The 20,980-nt window shown below is 35.3% G+C and overlaps 1 protein-coding gene across 1 annotated transcript in view; it reads left to right on the forward strand.

The window, feature by feature from the left end:
• Positions 1-20,217, forward strand: part of EDNRB (endothelin receptor type B) — a 25,839-nt gene extending 5,622 nt beyond the window's left edge. The window contains exons 2-7 of the mRNA XM_044670579.1: positions 13,474-13,586; positions 13,731-13,935; positions 15,500-15,649; positions 16,764-16,897; positions 17,864-17,972; positions 19,465-20,217. Of these exons, the coding sequence (XP_044526514.1) occupies positions 13,474-13,586; positions 13,731-13,935; positions 15,500-15,649; positions 16,764-16,897; positions 17,864-17,972; positions 19,465-19,599 (846 nt within the window). The 3' untranslated portion in view covers positions 19,600-20,217. The remainder of the gene's footprint in view (positions 1-13,473; positions 13,587-13,730; positions 13,936-15,499; positions 15,650-16,763; positions 16,898-17,863; positions 17,973-19,464) is intronic.
• Positions 20,218-20,980: the final 763 nt, after the last annotated feature.

Below are 20,980 nucleotides of genomic sequence, written 5' to 3' on the forward strand. Positions count from 1 at the left end.
AGGGAGGGAAGAAAGGAAGGAAGGAAGGAAGGAAGGAAGGAAGGAAGGAAGGAAGGAAGGAAGGAAGGAAGGGAAAACAACATCAACAAAAATTATCTCCTCCATTCAATTTTAAAATATTTCACACCATTTCTGAGAAGATCAATTGTCAGTGAGAGGTAAAGATGATTTGACTGAAAGTTATAGGGAGTTGGAAGAAGGTAAATGATGTATGTTTGTGTTACATGCTCTATTTTCCCGCTTCTTCTATTCTTCTGTTACTTTCATCTTCCTTTCTCTCATTCTTTCTTTTCCATGCTTTAATAGTCTTTATTGGGTTTTCTATCTTTTGGAGCTTCATTTTTCTTGCAGAAATGAAATGAAAGTCTTACCTTTCACTAGTTAGCTATACTACCATGTTGATTTTATTATTATTTTTCCCCATTCACTTTTCTGTTCTCCTACTCTGAACCTTCTCCCTTTCTATTTTCCTATTTCTTATATTAGTCTCCTAACTTTTACTGAATGGTATCTCTATTTATCCACTCCCACTCTCTTACTTCCTCAGAAGTTTATCTTTACACTATTTGACTAGTTTCTCCCAAAAGAAGGGAAGGAAGGAAAATGGGTTGGGTGCTGCCATAGGAAGCTTAACATAGTAACAGAGAACTGAAAAAGACTTTTGAGGTCATCTCTCTAGTTGAGAGATAGACTGATTCTAAGAAGGGACCTTAGAGATAATATAGTCTAAGTTTCTTATTTTACAGGTGATAAAACTGATGAGGCCCAGAAAGAGAAGGCTACTTGCCTAAGATATCACAGCTATTTAATAGCAGAGCTGAGTCTGGAACCCAGATTTTCTGACGCTTAAGACACTGCAGCATCTATCTCATTATGCCAAGCTTTCATGTAGCTGACTTTCATTTTGTGGCTAGAGCAAGCCTTGGTGATAGCATTCCTTTGGAAAAAGTGATTTGGGAAAGAGAGAGAAGAAAAATTGTTTCTACATGTAACTAGGGGAAAGCCACAATAAAATATTACTGAAAAGTACACACATATACATACACAGAAAGGCAGAAGAATATGACTGTTACCAGTTGAGACTTGCAGGTAATCAGTAAATGTTTCGACAGCAAAGATGAAGTCTGGAGGGCCTAAATTTATTCATTTCCTATTAAGGTTTTTCACACTCAGGAAATGTGTTCAGTAACATATTTTTGAGAATTATAAAGGATGAAAATGACAAAAATAAAACTGACATAGTTATTTTGGAAAAATTTTGGAGATTGGACTAAATTGTAGACTTTAAAAGCCCTAAGTTTGATCAAACTATTAAGAAATAGATGGGATTTCTTATCTGTCATATTTTGGTCTTTTAAATTGTTCTTTCCCTACTTAGTATGAGTTATCCAAGCAAAACGGAATAATATTTTCAAAGCTAATAGAGGGAAGATTGTGTAACTCAGTTTGCTTTGTGTCTCTCCTCCAGAGTTCTGTGATGTTGCTTTTCCAAAAGACAAATAATTGACTATATATGGTTATGTGCGTTCACCCATTATGCTATAGTTGATTTTATTTAAAAGAACATGTCACAACCTAATAAATGATTAAGTGTTTTTAAGTGGTGCTGACAGTCTCAAATGTGGGTTGACATAAGATTCAAGAAATAATTTATAATGTGAAACATTCTCTTTCATGACTTTGAAACACTAAAGAAAGGCCAGTTATGTTTATGAGAATGTTATATACAATGAATAGTACCACTTTAACTGAAGAGTTTTCCAGTTTTGGAATTTTGCTTTCTTATAATATGTAGATCAGTCACTGTTTCTTTCTTTTTCACCTCCGGACATGTTTGTGGAGGCAGCAAAATAGCCAAAATATGGGTAGGAATCTTGAGAGAATATAGGATCCTACCAATTTATCTGTTGATAAATTTATCAGTTAAAAACCTACTCATTTTTGGTGTTGTTCAGTCGTTTTAAGTCATGTCCAACTCTTTATGATCCCATTTGGGGTTTTCTTGGCAGAGATGCTGGAGTGTTTGCCATTTGTTTCTCTAGTTCATTTTCCAGATGAAGAACTGAGACAAACAAGGTTAAGTGACTTTCCTAGAATCACACAGCTAGCAAGGGACTGAAGCCAGATTTGAACTCAGGAGGACGAGTCTTCCTGATTCCATACCTAACTCTCAATATCCACTGCACCATCTAACTCCCCATAAAGAACCTTAGAGAACACTTAATCAAGTTCTTAATGGTTTTCCTATCATGGAACACTTTACCAATATGATGAAGCCCATGAATCACATCTCAGAGTGTTTTTAAATACATATAATAAAATACTTGGGATTATAAAGAATACCAAATAAAGTACAGCAAATTATATTTATAAATGTAACTTTACATATATGCACACATACATGTGTTATCTATATATAAATATTACATATAACTATGTATATATACAAACCTTTGTAGATAGATACACACACATAAAAGTTTATAATATCTAAGTTAGAACATCTGATCTAGTCAAGCCCATTTGATCTACCAAAAAAGACACTAAAACCCAAAGAAAGGAAGAGAATTACACAGGTCAAAAACACAACTAGACACAGGCAGGACCAAGATGGCAAACTTAGATGTTCTAATTATACTTTTTTTTTTACAAACTACACAAATGTTGTTTCCATGGCTACACATGCTTCTTTTAGCTAACATAGTTCTGATACAAGATTTTTATGAATTTGTCCACCATGTAAAAATTTACCTTAACCATTTTAATTTGAAAATATATATTAAGAAAAGAGCACCACTTCCTCTTTCACTTTTGCCACAGACAGGTATCTCCTACCCACCCAAGCCTGCGTTCCCCCACAGCATACCCTAATGCTCTGGATCACCACTGATCCTCTAAAAGAAAAATCTTAGCTTTCCTATCCATGTCTCAATTCCTTAAAACCTTTATTACTATTCGGTATCACTTTATTAATTTAATAAAGAAATTTAAACCATTATGTAAATGTTACTAGTATGTTAAAGCAATTCTCTCCTCCTCAGTTATACACATTAATATTTATAGACATAACAATGTATTTAATTCAATTAAATAAATGTTTCTTAATCACCTGCTATGTCAAAGCATTGTGCTAACTGCCCAGAGAATAAAGACTAAAAGCAAATAATCCAAACCATCAAGGAGCTTTCTTGGAGGGAAGGAGAACAGGAAAGCAACTTTTACACCATTTATGACACATAGCATTAGAGACTAGAGTCTAGTTTCCTCTTTCTTTTTCCATTTTGAAATCATATTTTCATTTTCATCCATTTTAGAGCAATATGTGTTTTCAAGTGCAATCAGGGATGGGCCAGAAAGCAAACATCATATTTTTTAGTTTGACAATGTTTCTGGCTTTTATCATCTCCATCATTGTCATATAAAGACTCTTTTGGCTTTAAAAAGTTTGAAAATTCCTTTAGTAAACTATGCAGATTTAACCGTGCAGGTATCTTGGTAGATGAATACAACCATGGTTCTTGTTAAGGGAGACAACTCGAACTTGAGGCTCTTACCATAATCTTGTGCTATAGACATTGTTGGAATTTTTAAAATATTGTGAAACTGAGTATGGACTCATGGATGAGCATGTTAGTCTCCCAGAAGATTAGCTTAGTTATGTGGTTAAGAGGCAACTGGGTGATGAATATTTTCAACCACAGAAACTCATGGAAATCTAGAGAGACTGTGGATGAAATACCTATGCAATTAAATAAATAATCTTTGAGGTATTTAAAATAAATGGTGCCTTCTTTCCAATATGAGCAATGGAAAGCATATGATATATTTAATTATACAGTAAGGAGTATATCATTGTTCCCCCTATTTCATGAGCATAAACAACAATTCCATTTTTATGACTGTTGGGAGAAAATATAGGTATGGTCTGATTTTTATTTTCTATACATAGTTAAATGGGAACCTCTGCCACTTACAGTATTAGCTGTGAGTTCAGACATATCTGACTCTTCATCACCCCATCTGGAGTTTTCTTAGCAAAGATAGTGGAATGTTTTTTGCTATCTCCTTCTCCAACTACCCATGTAACCATAAGTTAGAACCTCTCAGAACTTCTGGTGACTAACTCTACATCAAGTGTTCTTAATCTGGGGTTTAGAAACATTTTTTTATTTTAATATTTTGATAATTGTCTTTCAAATGAATTAATTTCCTTTGTAATGTGTGTCCTATTTTGTTTATTATTATTATTTTATTATATATAATACATACTATATTTATCATTATTATATATTATTCTCAAAAGTCTATAGGCTCTGCCAGACTGCCGTTGGGGGTCATCAGCACACAAAAAGTTTAAGAACCCTGATCTAGATCTTCTGATAGGCTGCTAAGTAAGAAGAGAGAGTTCCCACACTGACAAAATCAATAGTTATGGTTAAGTTAAATTTCATCTCAAATTAAGTAGGCAAATTAAAGTGCAGTTAAATTTCTTTTAAAAATAAAGATTTTATAGTCACTATATTCTATCTAATTACTCTTCCCAAAGAATTTACTATATAAAACCCAGATTTGTTAAAATATCATCATGAACCCTTTACTAACATCCTGCTGTGCTATTTCATCTTAGCATGGAGGTGACTTTCAAAGATTATGCCAGTGAAGTGGGCAGTCTTACCAAATGGGAAAGGCTTTAAGTAAGGATGTTGTAATGGACTGTTCATGCTTATCTTCCAAGGACCAAGCTCCTTATGCTTGGAAAGGTTCATCAAAAGAAGGTGTGTCATCAGATGGTGAAGTTCTTTACCCACATTTCACATTAAGCTTGATACTAAGATATGGAAGGGTTCTGACCACAAGTCATTTGAAGCTTTAAAACACTTAGAATTCCATTTTACCAATAAATGTGAATATTTCCATATCCCTTAAGGGACATCCCTCCCATCACAATCTGAACTCTGTTCTCTGGATGTGTTTGTGCGACCAGTTCCTAAGGTCACCCTCATGCTGTAGGTAAGGTAACTCTTGGATTGTAGTTGCAGCCTCTTGATTTTTAAAGTAGCCAAGTTCTACTGTGGGTAGAGCTATGAACCTGGATGTGGGAAGACCTGACTTCCTTATTGGAGACACTTAATAACTGTCCCACCCTAAGCCAGTCACTTAACCAACCTGGGTCTCAGTTCCTGCCTCTAATAATAGCAATTTTCACATAGGGTTGTTGTAAGGATCAAATGAGTTAGCATATATAAAGTGCTTTGTAAACCTAACAGCACTATAGAAATGCTAGTTATTGTTTTTATTTTTATGAAATAGAACATTTGCCCAGTTGTTGTTTTTTCACCCTCCCAATGAGTACATTGATTGCATTTTTCAAATCTTTGATGAAACCGTGATCTCATTGAGATGGATAGTCTCTCCATTGGCATGTATAGCAATGTATTCATGTTTTATGAAACTCTTAGCCATTAAACCATCAGCAAGCATTTTTAAGCACTTACTATGTGCTGGATCATCTTCATCATAACTAAAATTTATATCATGCTTACTCTATGCTAGGAACTATGCTAAAAGCTTTATGATGACTATTTCGTTTACTTTTTTAAACCCTAATATCTTTATATATATATCCTTCTATATTAATTTTATTTGTTACAGGGCTAGGCAATGGGGGTTAAGTGACTTGCCCAGGGTCACACAGCTAGGAAGTGTCTGAGGTCAAATTTGAACCTAGGACCTCCTATTTCTAAGCCTGGTTCTCAATCCACTGAGCCATCCAGCTGCCCCCTATTTCATTTAGTCTTCATTGTATGGTACTAAGGTACTGTAATAGACCTGGGAATACAAATACAAAATGAGATAGCCCTTACCCTCAAGAAGTTTATATTTATTACATAATAATATATTAATATGATGATATTAATATGTTATTATATATTAAACATTGGTGGCCAAGAAAGAGAATCTTAGCCCAGACAGTTAGAGGATTGGTGGGGCAATAGATTACCATGCTCTCATTAACAGTAAGGCTGATTTGATTATTGTTCCTTGAGAAGGGTGTGGAATGGCAAAGGACTGTGGGTATACATTTACTGACTGGGCAGATGTCAGCATGCTCACATATTAGCAAGGACCTGGAGTCTTCTCACTGAATGGCTGCATGAGAAAAATAGGTTTTGTAGTCAACTGTGTGGTTAGTCAGTCTCTATGCTGTCAATCTGAGCACTTATTCATATCTTCTTTTTTTTTTTTTAACTCTTGCCTTCTGTCTTAGAATTGGTATTAGGTATCATTTCAAAGGCAGAAGAGTGCTAAGGGCTGGGCAACAGGAGTTAAATAACTTTCTCAGAGACACACAGCTAAAAAAAGTACCTGAGGTCAGATTTGAACCCAGGACATACTATCTCCTGGCCTGCCTTTATCCACTGTGCCACCCATTTGTCCCTTATTCATATCTTCTTATAGTTCTCCAAGGAGGTCCACCAAATGTTTGGGGAAGCTTCTTATAGATCTCGTAACATTACTTGATTAGCAGTTGAGAGAAAAAGCTGCCCACCTACTTTCTCTACACTATATCCCACTTCTTTTTCCAGGCATTCATAGCTTTGATAAGGTTTAGAAAAAGTCTCACTGCATTTAGCTTGAAGCTTATTCTTCTTCAATAGCTGGGGATATGGTTGATAAAGAAATAAATGGAATACTGATGTGCTGGAATGAGTGTGCACTAATTAGAAAAATGGCAAAAATTCAGTAAAATTCTTTTATCTCCTGCGGGAAGCCAAGATAAAAACAACAGCAAGGAAACACCCTGCCCAAAAATGAGGGAAGAGCAACATTTTCATTCTCTGCCCCCCTCTGCCTATCAATATATTTCTATAATGCCAGCAACTTTAAAAGTAGAGTTCATGCCTCATCTCCAATATGAAACAATCGGCAACCTCGATAGGTGTTTATGATTCACCTATATGTATATTTCTCATCCATATACTTATAAGAGCAAATTTTCACTTAAAAAGCCACCTCTTAATAATATTCTCCTCCTCTCATACTCATTATATCTATCTTACCCCTGGACAGAATCCCTCAAGCAATTAAAATTCCCTGTGGAATTCCATTAGATAGTGATGAAATAGTAGGTTCTGGAGTACATCAGCAGTTTCTCTGACAGGTTTTAGGTTAGAGGAGAGTGGAGGATAGTGGGAGAGAACTGATAATTAATAGCTATGAGTTTCACCTCTTCCAGTCCGCCTGGAAGGTCTAAAACCCTACAAAAACTATCTCAGGGCCCCAGCCCTCAGTGCAAAGTCACTGAGGCTATGTGTCATTTTCCAGGGTGAGTCTGTGTTTGTAAAACACAGAAAGCTGGAAGCATCCTATCCTCAAATCATTATAAAAAACTGCCTCAGAATAAGAGAAGCAAAAGATTGGTAATGAGTAGAAGTGGTAGCATTTGAGATGTCTGCCTGTGGACTATCTTGTTAATGGTGTACATAGTGTGCCTTTGATTGAATGTTTTCAAAACCACAAATGGCCCTATATCACTGTATACACTGAATAAGAAAAACAGGAAGGGAAAATAGTATATATGGGCCATGAAACAGTGACATTCATTAGTGAAAGCTTGTTAACTTTGGCATTTCCTGACTTTATGGGGCTTGATTCCTTTCTGCATTAACAATCTGTTAATGGTATTTTACCCCATTACTTCATTTCACTGTGAATGTGTTTTTTAATTAAAAGGAGAAAGGGGAGAAGAGAAAGTAGGTAGAGAAAACAAAAAGGAAACCAATAACTCAAATAAAATCCTCAGCCTGCAAGTCTTTGTTGGGCTCATGTGGTGGTATCCTTTGAAGAAAATAGAAAATTATACAATATTTATGTTAAGTACCATTCAAAAATTAATAGTTTTAATAATATCACACAGAACTTAAAAAAAATGTTGTGGCATTCTTCCTGCCTAGAACAAAACTGTAGCATTCCTAATCTCAAAGCTATAAAGATTCAGTAATCTTCATACCTACAAATGAATAGATTATGCCTAATTTGATACTATTTATCTGTTCTTATTTGGGGATCTTAGCACTCAAAAAAAAGTGTTCATAGCTACATTAACCTTAGGGGAAAACAGGTTTATCGTGTTCTATCAACATGAGCATGGTCCATGTCAAGCTCAGTAAACACCAAGTTGTCCAACTTCTTGACCATATCAGTGCAATAACCATTGACTAAAGAACTCATTAAGTTGGTAACAGAAGTGTCAATACATGAATGGTATCATTGATGGCTTCTAGCTCTAATATCTATTCAATCTCACCTTTGGAGAAGATCCACGAATGTGCTTCACATGACTAGACACAGAAATGTACTCTTACTAAACACCATTTAAAAACTTTCAGGTAGTCAAGGAATTGTTTTGCAGTGGAAAGAATTCTGGGTTAGAAATCAGAGGACTTGAGAATGAAATCCTGGATTTTCTACTTAATGTCTGTATACCAAGACACTTAGCTTCTTTCTGCCTCAGTTTCCATATCTGTAAAATGAGTTAGACCAGTTGACCACAAAGATCACTTCTAGCTTTTAAACTGTGATCATATAAATCTTTAGTGAAACCTGTAAAACATTTAATCAGGAGTTCTAAATTCAAACCTTGGCCTTAATATTTACTAATTTCTTAGCATGAACAAGTCTCTTAATTTCTCTGAGCCTCAGCATCTTCATCTTCGAAATGGGAAACAGTACTCCTACTTACATTATCTTCACAGAGTTGTTTTCAAGAAAGATTGTTATAAACCAGTGATTCCCAAAGTGGGTGCTACCACCCCCTGGTGAGTGCTGCAGCAATCCAGGGAGTGCAGTGATGGCCACAGGTGCATTTATCTTTCCTATTAATTGCTATTAGAATAAAAAAATTAATTTCCAGGGGCGCTATGTAATATTTTTTTTGGAAAGGGGGCGGTAGGCTAAAAAAGTTTGGGAACCACTGCTATAAACCTTAAAAAGGTTATATAAATGTGAGCTACTATTATTTTGGGGCAGAGAAGTGGGACAGGTGGGCCTAGAATCAGGAAGATTCTTCTTCCTGAATTCAAGTCTGGCCTCAGACATTTACTAGCTGTGTGACCCTGGGCAAAACTTAACCTAGTTTTCCTCAGTTTCCTCATCTGTAAAATGAGCTGGAATAGGAAAGAGCAGATCATTCCAGTATATTTACCCATAAAATTCCAAATTAGGTCACAAAGAATAGTTCACAACTAAAATGACTTATCTATTATTTTGTTATTTAAGTGCTTTAAATGAATCTTTCCCCACACTACATAGACAAAACCTTAAGGTCATCCGAATGCTTCAGAAAATTCTAAAGTCTATAAGTAGAATTTTGAATGTAGTTATTGGTAGATATTGCCAGTACACAATGAGACAGGAAAAAAGAGTAGTGAAAATAGTTATCCCTTCCATCTGAGAAATAAGGTAACAGAGGGATGGATTCTTGGGGTAGAAATGAGAAAAAATAAAAGGAATGGGATATTTTTCAGGATCTTTTGAAAATAAAAGGAGTGTGGATAGAAGTATTGGTCATCTCCCTTGACATATCCATCCTCACAGCAACAGAATATAGGTAGAAGAAGTGGTCAAGTCCTAGTATCCACCATGCTCTAGTCAAAGGAAGGTAGAAGTTTGTTCTAGTTGCAGCATAACCCGGGGGGAGGAATACCATTTCCTATTAAATTTTAGAGAACTCTTCTTGGTTATATGTGTGATACCTTCCCAAACCATCCAGTCCTTTTCCCTTCAAGGAAATTTGGCTCAGTTTGGGAGGCATCTATGTCTTAACCCTGTTTTTAGCACTGAAATAGCCCAAATTTTCTGTTGTCCCAGCACTTTAGACCTAGAGACATGAGAACTGACTTTATTGTACATGAGAACAGCCAGTATTGGTCATATCAGATGCTGTCAGATTTGACAAAGGCATTCCAAAACCAATGTAAAGCAGGAGCATGGATTAAACTTTTCAGGAGGGAACAAGCAGCTGTCTATCAAAGTCAGGACTTTCCCTAAGGAATAGAAAAGAGATGGGGAGTAGATCTTAAGGGATTAAAAGGGGAAAGTTGACACCTTCTCTGTAACTCATTTTCTTAGAAAGTAGCCTAGAACCCTGAGAACCTGTGACATTCTCAGAATCAGAAGTGAGACTAATTCAAGTCTTCTCAGCTTTGAGGGAAGTTTTCTATCAACTCTGCCATGCTAACTCAAGAAAATTAATTATATTTTTCCTAAATGGGAGCAACTGCAATGTACTGGTATTTCCTCAGTTCTGATCCTCTAGCTCTACCTGGTATTTAAGTTTGAAGGTAGAATGAATGGGTAGGTTTGAGAAAGGGCATAACTGGATTTGAACTTTGAAATACAGGATGTTGTTGAAGTGTAGCAACATCAAAATTCACCAGCTAGCAAGATTTTAGCCCTTTTCTTATAGGAAGAGGACATTAGAGAACTGTAATGTCACTGTTAGGGCACTGGTTACTTATTGTTACTAAGTTGAGCTGTAGTGAGGTAGTTAAAATTTTTAGTTTTCTTTTACAGTTTCACTATGATAGCTCCAGGTCAGAAGTTGTTTTGCAGATCTCCAGCTGGTATAAAAAGCAATAATCCAACTTTGCACTGAGCCAAAGAAAATAGCATCCTTGAAAGAATACCAACCCAGCCCTGTTCAACCTTGAAATAAGATGTCAATTCATTTAATGGGCCCTTTTTCCTGAAACTGGATTGTTTCTACCCAGTATCTTCCCCTTAGATCGAAATCCTCTCAGTGACTGTATTGATTCACATATCACCATAACAACCATGTTTTTCTAGATTGTTTTGAGAAGGAATAAAATTTTCAGAAATATCCAGGTGTTTTGGTGTCATGTAGATAAAATGTTTAGATGATTAACTGAATATATGCACTTTCATCTGCTTAGATCAGAATTCTGCAAACATAAGACTAGGTTTTTAAAGATTTCTCTAATTCTATCTTTTCTACTAAGAGAACTTTCCAGAAAACAGAATCATCATTTTTTTTCTCTGATTCTTCAAGGAAGAGCCTGTGTTTATCAGGTCCAATTTTATTCAACAAATGAGTTAAGCATGCTTAATACAAGGTGAGCTGGGATGTGGAGATAGCTAAATTTAGGTTCAGAGTATCCAGGTTCAAATATTGTCCCCATGTGATTGAGGATATGTTCTGGAAGCTCTTAGTGCCCCCAAATGGTTCTCTCAGATTCTAAAATGCAGAACAGTTGTTAATATGCATTAATACTGGGTGTTTCTTTACCTTGAGCTTCCAAGCATTTAAGAAATCACAAGTCCAAGGGAAAAAAAGTTTCAAGGCACTGTGCTAAGTACTGGAGATTCAAATGAACAATAGAAACAGTCCCTCTCTTGAAGGAACTTATATTCTTCTGGGTAAGAGACATTGGGCCTAATAGACCCTGTGCTAGTGATTTAATCTTATTTCCTCTTGGTAAAATGAGGGATATTTGATTAAGTGGTCTCTTAACAAGCAATTAAAACTTGAATTTGCCTCACATCAAATCTTAATAGCAACAAACCAATTCTAAGCTAAGGGTAAACAAGGGGCATGGAGGTGGTGCAATGGTTTGAGCACTGAGCTACCCCAGTTTGAATCCAACCTCAGATACTTACTAGTTTTATAACCTTAGACAAGTCATTTAATCTCTGTCTGCCTCAGTTTCCATGTAAAATGAAAATGATATCACCTACCTTCTAGGTTGTTAAGAGGATCAAATAAGATAATATTTATAAAGCATCTTATTACAGTATTTAGCATCTAGCATGTGATACATACTTAATAAATGCTTCCTTCTTTCTTTTCCTCCTTCTTTCCAACACATACAAGCAACTCAATTTTTACTCATTTGGCCATTATAAAAATGACTAATTCACTAGCATTGCGTTAAGTTTTGAACAAAGTAATGTTCACCCAGCCTGAAAAATTTGGGGAACATGTTGCATAGTGTCTAGGAACTCATTTTTCAAGGTTTTACCTTTTTCTAGCTTTTTTCCATGTGTGTGGGGAGGTGAGAAAGAGGGAGGGAGGGAGGGAGAAAGGGAGGGGGGAGAGAGAGAGAGAGAGAGAGAGAGAGAGAGAGAGAGAGAGAGAGAAATGGATTCTTGTAAATTGAAAAAATTTCAATTAAATTAAATCAACAGCAAAAGAAAATGGTATATTAGTGAAAAGACAGTAAGACCTAAGCATAGCATTTCCATTTCTTTTTTTTTTTCTTTTTTTGGTGGGGGTGAAAGGGTAGTTATTTTTGAAAACATTTTTTTTAAAACACAGAGTCTGGAAATATTTCCCTTTGTATTCAAAACCCAATGAACATTTTATCCAGATGTTCACCTAAAATGATTCATTACTTTGGGACACCCAAAGAAAATTCTGTTGTCTGCCCTAAAAATGATACATCTGTGTATTTCTAATTTTCTTTCTACTTACAATTGAGTGATGGAGGGGAGACAGAGACAGAGGAAGAGGATGTTTAGATCAAAACTGTATATGACTATAGGGATAATTCTCAGTGAGGAAACACCAAAACTGTCAATACAGATTGGTACCTCCACTACAGCTTACAGAGTTGACTAGGGTCACTAAGAAGTAAAATTGCTTGCTTATCATTGAGAAGACAGACGAACTCAGATTTTCCTAGTTCCCATGCTTCCTTTTTATCCTATGTGCTCCTTCTCTTTCTCATGCTCTTTCCCCATTTATTTATTCATTCATTCATTTTTTCTTTCTCTCTCACAGAGAAAGTATTTACGTATATATTTATATAGAGTATATATGTATACAATATAGTGAGAATATATATTATTTGTGTAGAGTATATCTGTATACTATATAGAGTGTATATGTACTATATATGCTATATATATTTATGTAGATAGTATATATGTATACTAAATATATTTATAGAGGGTATATGTGTATACTATATACACATGCACTCATACATATATATTCATTTGAATACATGTAGACATAAATTTATCTAAATTTCTTTGATATAACCTTCATTACTTATAAGTATAGTGACAACCTTTATCACTTTTGATGAGGGGTATTCAGCAGCACAAAGCTTGGAAATGAACTAAGGGTATACTGATAACCAATTCCCCAAAGTGGGGAACCAAGTTGAATTTTCCTTATTCTTTTCACATTTCCCTTTGTCAGTCACTCCTTCTCTGGCTCCTTTTGTCCCATCCCTCTTGCACAAATCCCATCCTTACACCTTTTCCATATAATCATTTTCAGAAGTTATTCCATGAGAAGAATAAGTAAGTACCAGGGTGTCTGGTATCCCTTTATAGGTTAAATACACCAAGAAAAGAGATTTTGGCTCTATGCAGAAGCAAACGCAGTTCTTAAAGAACCTTTTGAAATTGTATGTAACATAGCTTTGTATTTTCTCAATGCAGCTGCTTGCAGAAGATTGGCCCTTTGGAGTTGAAATGTGCAAGCTGGTCCCCTTTATTCAGAAGGCTTCTGTGGGCATCACGGTACTCAGCTTATGTGCTCTAAGTATTGACAGGTGAGATCTTATATACAAGCAAATAATATTGTAAATGCCCACTTACTGGCTGAGATGGAGATAGAGGTTTAAAAGATTTACTTTATTGATGATTATGATCACTCCCTCTTAGCTTTAATATGTTCCATGTGTGTTGATTATAAGGTATCGGGCTGTTGCTTCCTGGAGCAGAATTAAAGGGATTGGAGTGCCGAAATGGACCGCAGTGGAAATTGTTTTAATTTGGGTTGTCTCTGTTGTTCTGGCTGTCCCCGAAGCAATCGGTTTTGATATGATTGCTATGGACTACAAAGGAAAGTACCTTCGAATTTGTTTACTTCATCCTACTCAGAAAACTTCCTTTATGCAGGTAAATGAATTATTGGGTTCCACAGAAAACTGTTCTTATTCCATGGATGTTTAGCTATTTTGTTTCCTAATGCCCCACTTATTTGAAAAGGAAGATGACTGCTTCATAACAGACTGTGGCCTGAATTAGAATTGAGATTAAAAAAAAAAACCCCTACATCCACTGGTACTCAGAATTGCAACAAAATGTGTTCCACAATGGCCAAGGGTGTTCATAGTTAATAGAATTTGGAGCTGGAAGAGACAGTAGAGATTAATGAGTCCAAACTCATGTTACAGATAAGGAAAATATGTAACAAAAAGGAGACGACTTGACCCAAGTTACAGAAATAGTAAGTAGTGGAGCTGAGTTTGGAACCCAGGTCCTCAGACTGTAAATCTCTTTTTCAAGAGAATTCCAGGGACTAAAACAGAGCATAGGTCAAATCTCTGGCTATTTCTGAAGCTAGAAAAACTGCGAAATCTGTTGTGTTTGAATTTAGCTTTTCTATTCAGACAAATGGTTGAGGCATGGAAATGCTATGTACTCAACATAAGCAGGCTCTGAGAAAGTAGATGAAGTGAACCTGTTGGTTCTCAACTTAACCTTAACACTGAAGGCTTCTGGATGGTAATATGCCTAGTTGCCTATTTGTTGTTTTGTTTTTGTCCCCAAAGTTTTAAATTCTATTTAAAACTAAATAGAATTGTTTATTTTTTTTTCTTTATTACAAGAACAGTTGGCAGGAGATGTGATTCTGGCCTCCAAAAGTCAGGTACCAAATCCCCAAGACTATGATCCTCAGTACAGTATATCAGGACCTATCATGATATAAACAATGTATAATGCCATTTCTGTTTTATATCTTCAAAGAACAGAAAGCACTTGTCTCTGGCAGAAAGTGAAAGGCATTAAAGTATGGATAAATGGAGAAAGAAATGTCGCTTGATTCCCTTTTCTCATTGTAAAAAGTACTCAAAGCAAATGTTCTTTTTTTTATTTCTTTTCTCCCCCTACACATACTTGTGCAGCAATGGTTAAAGGAAAAAACAGAAGTCTCTTTTGAATACAGTTCAAGAAAGGGACAAGAGGAAGAAATCATAAAACAGAATGACTTTTTTATGAGAAACTTGAACTTATAGATTGCTGAGTGGATAGAAGTTAAAAAACGATTCCCTTATCACAATATGCAAGCTAAATATTGTAACTATCATTGGATCCATTTTAGAGAAGAAAAAGTGGAGGCTGAGAGGTTATATGATTTCCTTGGTCATACAATGAGTGTGAAATGCAAATTCAGATCTCTGCTGATACCAATCTCAACAAACTTGTCAAATCATACCAATAGGCAAGTTGCTTCTTCAGGAGCCTCAGTTTCCTCAACTGTAAAAGGAAAGAGTTGGACTAAATTATGTCAAGGTCCCTTCCAGCTCTAGGTCTCATGATTCTGTTTGATACTATAAACACAGTTTCAGAACTCACTACCTGAATACATGTTTTACAAGTAAAAATTTTTGTAGAGTAAAATTTCTTTAAAAAATATTATTTGATATTGCTCCTAATGGTATTCTTTTTCTCCCTTTAGTTTTATAAAACAGTTAAGGATTGGTGGCTGTTTAGCTTTTATTTCTGCTTGCCTTTGGCCATCACTGCATTTTTCTATACTTTGATGACCTGTGAAATGTTGAGGAAGAAAAGTGGTATGCAAATCGCTTTAAATGACCACTTAAAGCAGGTAAGAAAGCAAAAAGCCAACCACTGAATGCAAAAGTCTTATTCTTATTTTTAATTTAATATTTAATATAAATTACTTTTGATATTGTAAGTAGGCAAATATGACAAACAAAAAAATGATACTGCTGATTGCTAGTGGCTCATCTACTATAGCCTTTATGCGTAGCATTTTTGCTTAGTCTTTAGAATCTATGCCTTTACAGTTTAAACTTAGGGTTTTGAACTCATCCATCTAGGTCACTACTCTAAAAAATGCTTTGAAATTCTTAGAATGCCTAATATTACAAAGGAAACCAAATGTTATTGAAATAGCAGCATGGTTTTTCTTTTTCTTATTTAATCTCTACAAAGTGATTATTAAGTCTATACAAAATGATTCTGTGGATTCCAAGGTAAGGAATGTTGATCTTGAATGGTGTTTCATACTCTAAAGCAGGTATTCTAAACCTTTTTGTGTCATGGACCCCTTTGGCAGTCTGGTAAAGCCTATAGACTCTGCTGAATAGTATTTTAAATAATTTTTAAATGCTACATTTCAGTGAAAGGTTTGTGAAAATAAAGATGTATTTTTCCCCACACACATTCTTAGAATCTTTCATTCATTCTAAAGAATGCTTGGAGATTCATGGACCCCAGGTTTAGAACTCCTGTCCTCAAAAGACTTGGCTAGAGCCAACACTGAGTTTCCCAACTGTTGTTCTATTCCAGCATTGGCGAAGGTTTTCAAGTTCAAGTGCCCAAACTGCAACTTCAAACTACCTGTGAGCCCTCCCCACATTACTTCAGAGAACAGAGGGAGGAAGTGCTCATTTTGGGCAGCTGGACAGAAGGGCAGAGCATGCAAAAAATGTCCTCAGGCATTGAGAAGAGGAGGAACAGAGCAGCTCTGCCCCCCCACCCCCACAGGCTCAGCATCTATGCCAATACTTTGACAATGCTGTCTTATTCCATTCACTCTAATTTAGAAAAGCTATTTGATTTAAAGCTCATCATTCTGAATGCCTTCCAGCATTTATTCCTTTTGTACATATCTTACCTCAACTATTTTATTTTAGGAAAATTTCTGGTGATGATACTATGCCTCTATCTAAAAATTTGGCTATCTTTCCTTTCAGAGACGTGAAGTAGCCAAAACTGTTTTTTGTCTGGTGCTGGTTTTTGCTCTGTGTTGGCTTCCCCTTCATCTCAGCAGGATTTTGAAGTTCACTATCTATGATCAAAGTGATCCCAATAGATGTGAACTTCTGAGGTAAGAATGTCTTAATTAAGAAAGAGTCTAGCTCATGAAATGCTACTTGGGAGTACTATAGGTGCAGTATGGTACCTTTCTGTATTCCTCACTAAGGGGAAGAACATGAAAAAAATTTCCATTTTTCATCTTCTATTCTATTGTAGTGGAGAGGAGTGAGAACATGTGGAATGTCCAGAATGGAAGGATACAGGAGATCAGGAATGCTTTAAAAATTACAAGATTAAATCTGCCTGGTAGCTGTGAACTGATCCAATCATTCTGGAGAGCAATTTGGAATTACAACCAGAAAATTATAAAAATGTGTGTACCCTTAGACCCAACTTTGGCATTACTGGGTCTGTTTCCCAAGGAGACCAGGGAAAAAGCAAAAGAACCTATGTGTTCCAAAAGATTTATCACAGGTTTCATTGTGTTGTTAAAAAAAGTAGAAATTGAGGGGATACCCATCAATTGAGGAATGGCTAAACCAATTGTGGTATATGATTGTGATGAAACACTAAACGAACCACAAAATGAGTAGAACATTATACACAGCTACAGATTTAATACTTGCAGAATAAACTATAAATGTATATGTATATATATTTGTATATATGTATATTTGTGTGTGTGTGTGTGTGTGTGTATCCCAGATGATGCCTTCTTTGATGTGGGGAGGGGAGAGAGAGAGACTGAGAGACTGAGATGCCTGTAAATAAATTCTACTAATTAAAAAAAAAGATTACATTTACCAGGATTGGTTCTCCTTCATCCCGCATAAATCCTTTTAGCTCAGAGGGGTCACTCTCAAAGGAAAGTATTGTAAGAAATAAGAGTTATGAGGAGGAATAAAGGCCAACAGGAAGTTAAACCACTGTTCATGAGTAAAAACTTTTCTACCTAAAAAATATCCTTTCATCTCTATATTGAATATATGGATTAGCAGTAGGCTCTCACTGACATGCTTTGGGGATATATTCGCAGCTTTCTGTTGGTCCTGGACTACATTGGCATCAACATGGCTTCATTGAATTCCTGCATAAATCCAATTGCTCTGTATTTGGTGAGCAAAAGATTCAAAAACTGCTTTAAGGTAAGGGCATATTCTTAAGACAAAGTTTACCTATTTGTCTTATCCTAAAAGATAGATCCTCCAAATTTATTCACATTCTTTTTCTTTTCCTTCATTTCCACAGAGAGCTCTGAACTTTATAGGATTAGATTTGGTTTTGTTATAAAAACACAGTCTGGGTTTCTATTTACAAAATCAGCTAATCATGTTTTCTCCCATTCCCTCCAACTTAGCTAATTTCCTCTATATATAGAAATACCATTAGAATCAACAAGGATTTTACATGAGATATATAACTGACAGAGAAAGCAGAGTGAAATTAGGACCCAGTGAGACAGGAACAGTAAACAGTTGCATCAGTCTTGTTTCTACTGAGGCTCTGGTTCTTTCTATATAAACACAAATCTTAGAGGCCCTAAATGAAACAGTTTTTCTATTGGGTCATCTTAACAACACCTAACCAAGAAGACTAGTATTTCCAGGTTCCTATCACATGATCTAATCAATTAGATGGACTTTAGATAATTAGATTAGGACAAGTATTTCAGCTCAATCAAATCTTACTACTCTTGAATAGATTTATAACATTGAATAATCTCAGACAAGGCATCTAAAAGAATTTGATAGAAATAAATAACCTCTATAGCTGTTTTATTATATTTATTATTATAATTATTATATTATAAGCACTATTATTATAAGCATTATTAGTTATTTTCCTAATCAAGTATTTTTATGCAACATAAATGTTTTTTTAAAAAGAGTCTCTTTTTTTACCCACAGATAATGACTATTTGCTCATTTTACAACATCATCTAGGGACAGCTAGGTGGCACAGTGGATAGAGAGACAAGCCTGGAGTCAGGAAAACTTCTCTTCCTGAGTTCAAATTCAAGCTTAGACTCTAACTAGCTATGTATTCGGGGCAAGTCACTTAATCTAGTTTGCTTCAATTTTCCCATTTGTAATGGCAAACTTCTCTAGTATCTTTGCCAAGAAAACACCAAATGGAGTCACAAAGAGTTGGACGTGACTGAAAATTGACTAAACAACATCCCTTTTATGAAATACTTACAAAGTCAAAGTCAATTAAACAGGTCGAATTCTCTTTGCAAAATCATACAAAGATAGTATTAGAAGAGATCTCAAGGATCAATCCCATTTTTTTTACAGATAAGAAAACTGAGACAACACATTTATGAAGGTGCCCATTTCTCTCCCTACTGTGCCTTTCTTGTACTTCCCACAATCTAATTAAAAATGTGTTCAGAGGAAAAACAGCACTTCACAGATAAATTCAAAAAATAAAAAATGAGAGTTGGGTGGGTTGGTGAATGACTGCTATGACTGCTTTTTAAGGTTTGCCATAAACTCCTGGTTATGAAAAAAAAATTCAAATGGCCCGTGGATTTTTTATCATGGATAGAAAGTCAGAATCCCAAAGTGTACACAGATTTTTTTGACATTTGACTAGCATAAGTGTATGATAATAATTTATTTTTGTTTTGGACAGTCTTGCTTGTGTTGTTGGTGCCAGTCTTTTGAGGAAAAACAGTCCCTGGAGGAAAAGCAATCCTGCTTAAAGTTCAAAGCAAATGATCATGGATATGACAACTTCCGCTCCAGTAATAAATACAGTTCATCATGAAAGAAGAATGGGGGAGTCACTGAACTGTAGTTCCTTCATTTTGAATAGAATTGTTATGTTTAAGACAATGGGGCATTTGGAGTCATAGTTTTGTGTTTGCACAAAGAAATTTTGAGAAAGTGATTGTTCGCTTAATACTAATAGTTCTTCATGGTATCTTTAGTTGTTTACAGTACATGAAGGAAAGTAGGAAGAAAAGAAAGAGCACCTCATTGTCATAGCACTTAAAATCTTTGAAGTTAGCACTTCAGTGGAACTCTAAATAACTTCCTGTAGGTTAATATGCCATTTCTATTCAGCATGAATTCATCCAGAATTTTCAGCCAAACAGTTGTTTTCTTATTGATGTGAATCCAACATGGGATCCAAAAGAACAGACTTATCTGTACATCACAGATATACGAAGTGATTCAATTAGGGCTTTTAAAAAAAATCCTAAAAAAAAAGGAAAAGAAAAAGTGTTTTAATTTTTATCACGTGTTACAATACTGGCTAGATACAATATTGGTAGATACAGGAGGTGAAAGTATCTGAAAGTAAAGTTTAGCTGCTTTCTTTTGTTCAAGTTTTAAAACATACTTGAATCATCCCAAGGAAGGCTCAGAAAATGTCATCTAAGAAATGGGTCAAAAAAAATAATTGAAACCCCTTCAAAATAGCAGATGGAATCAAATGTAACAAAGGAAAATAGGGAATATTTGAACTGTTGTTTGGGCTGAGTTCTTTGAGAATTTTTACATCCTTTGTATTATTCTCTTTAAAGAAAAAAAAACTACCTAAGATTCTTACCAGGATGATTACGATTGTTTTTGGAAGAGGTTTAAGGCTACATTTGATTAGTTTGGACTTTTGTAAATATTTAGATGATGTATAACTAAATCTGGATTACTTAACTAAGGGCAGGTCCCGTTCTTCATACCTTTAAACAAGAGAGATGCCAGAAGCAACCAGATAGCCTGGAGAAGTCTACTTTGGCAAATGAGAATGCCTCATGCTCCACACACTCCCTTGAGTACTATAATTAAGTAGTTCTTAGGTATATAATATATAATTAAAATACTAAGATTATTCTAAAATGGCTTTGATACTCAATCAGTCAATTATTAACTTTCTCCCCAGAGGGCAATTAATGATCTCCATATATTTTCCCATTTTTCCTCAAATTTTAGCCATCAGAAAAAAATATAGTGATATTCAGCCTTACTACCACAACAGACAAAAGTATTCTAAGAACTATAAAATCTCTGACAGTTTATATTTTCCTTGAATTTTTAATCTGCTCTGCAAAGTGCCTTAGTTATGGGGTTAAATCATTATATCCACATGAGCAAGAGGAGAGAAAAGAGGGAAAGAGAAAGAAAGGAAATCAGGTGGGACAGGA

This window comes from Gracilinanus agilis, chromosome 3 (assembly GCF_016433145.1).
Source record: "Gracilinanus agilis isolate LMUSP501 chromosome 3, AgileGrace, whole genome shotgun sequence".
Lineage (NCBI taxonomy): Eukaryota > Metazoa > Chordata > Mammalia > Didelphimorphia > Didelphidae > Gracilinanus > Gracilinanus agilis.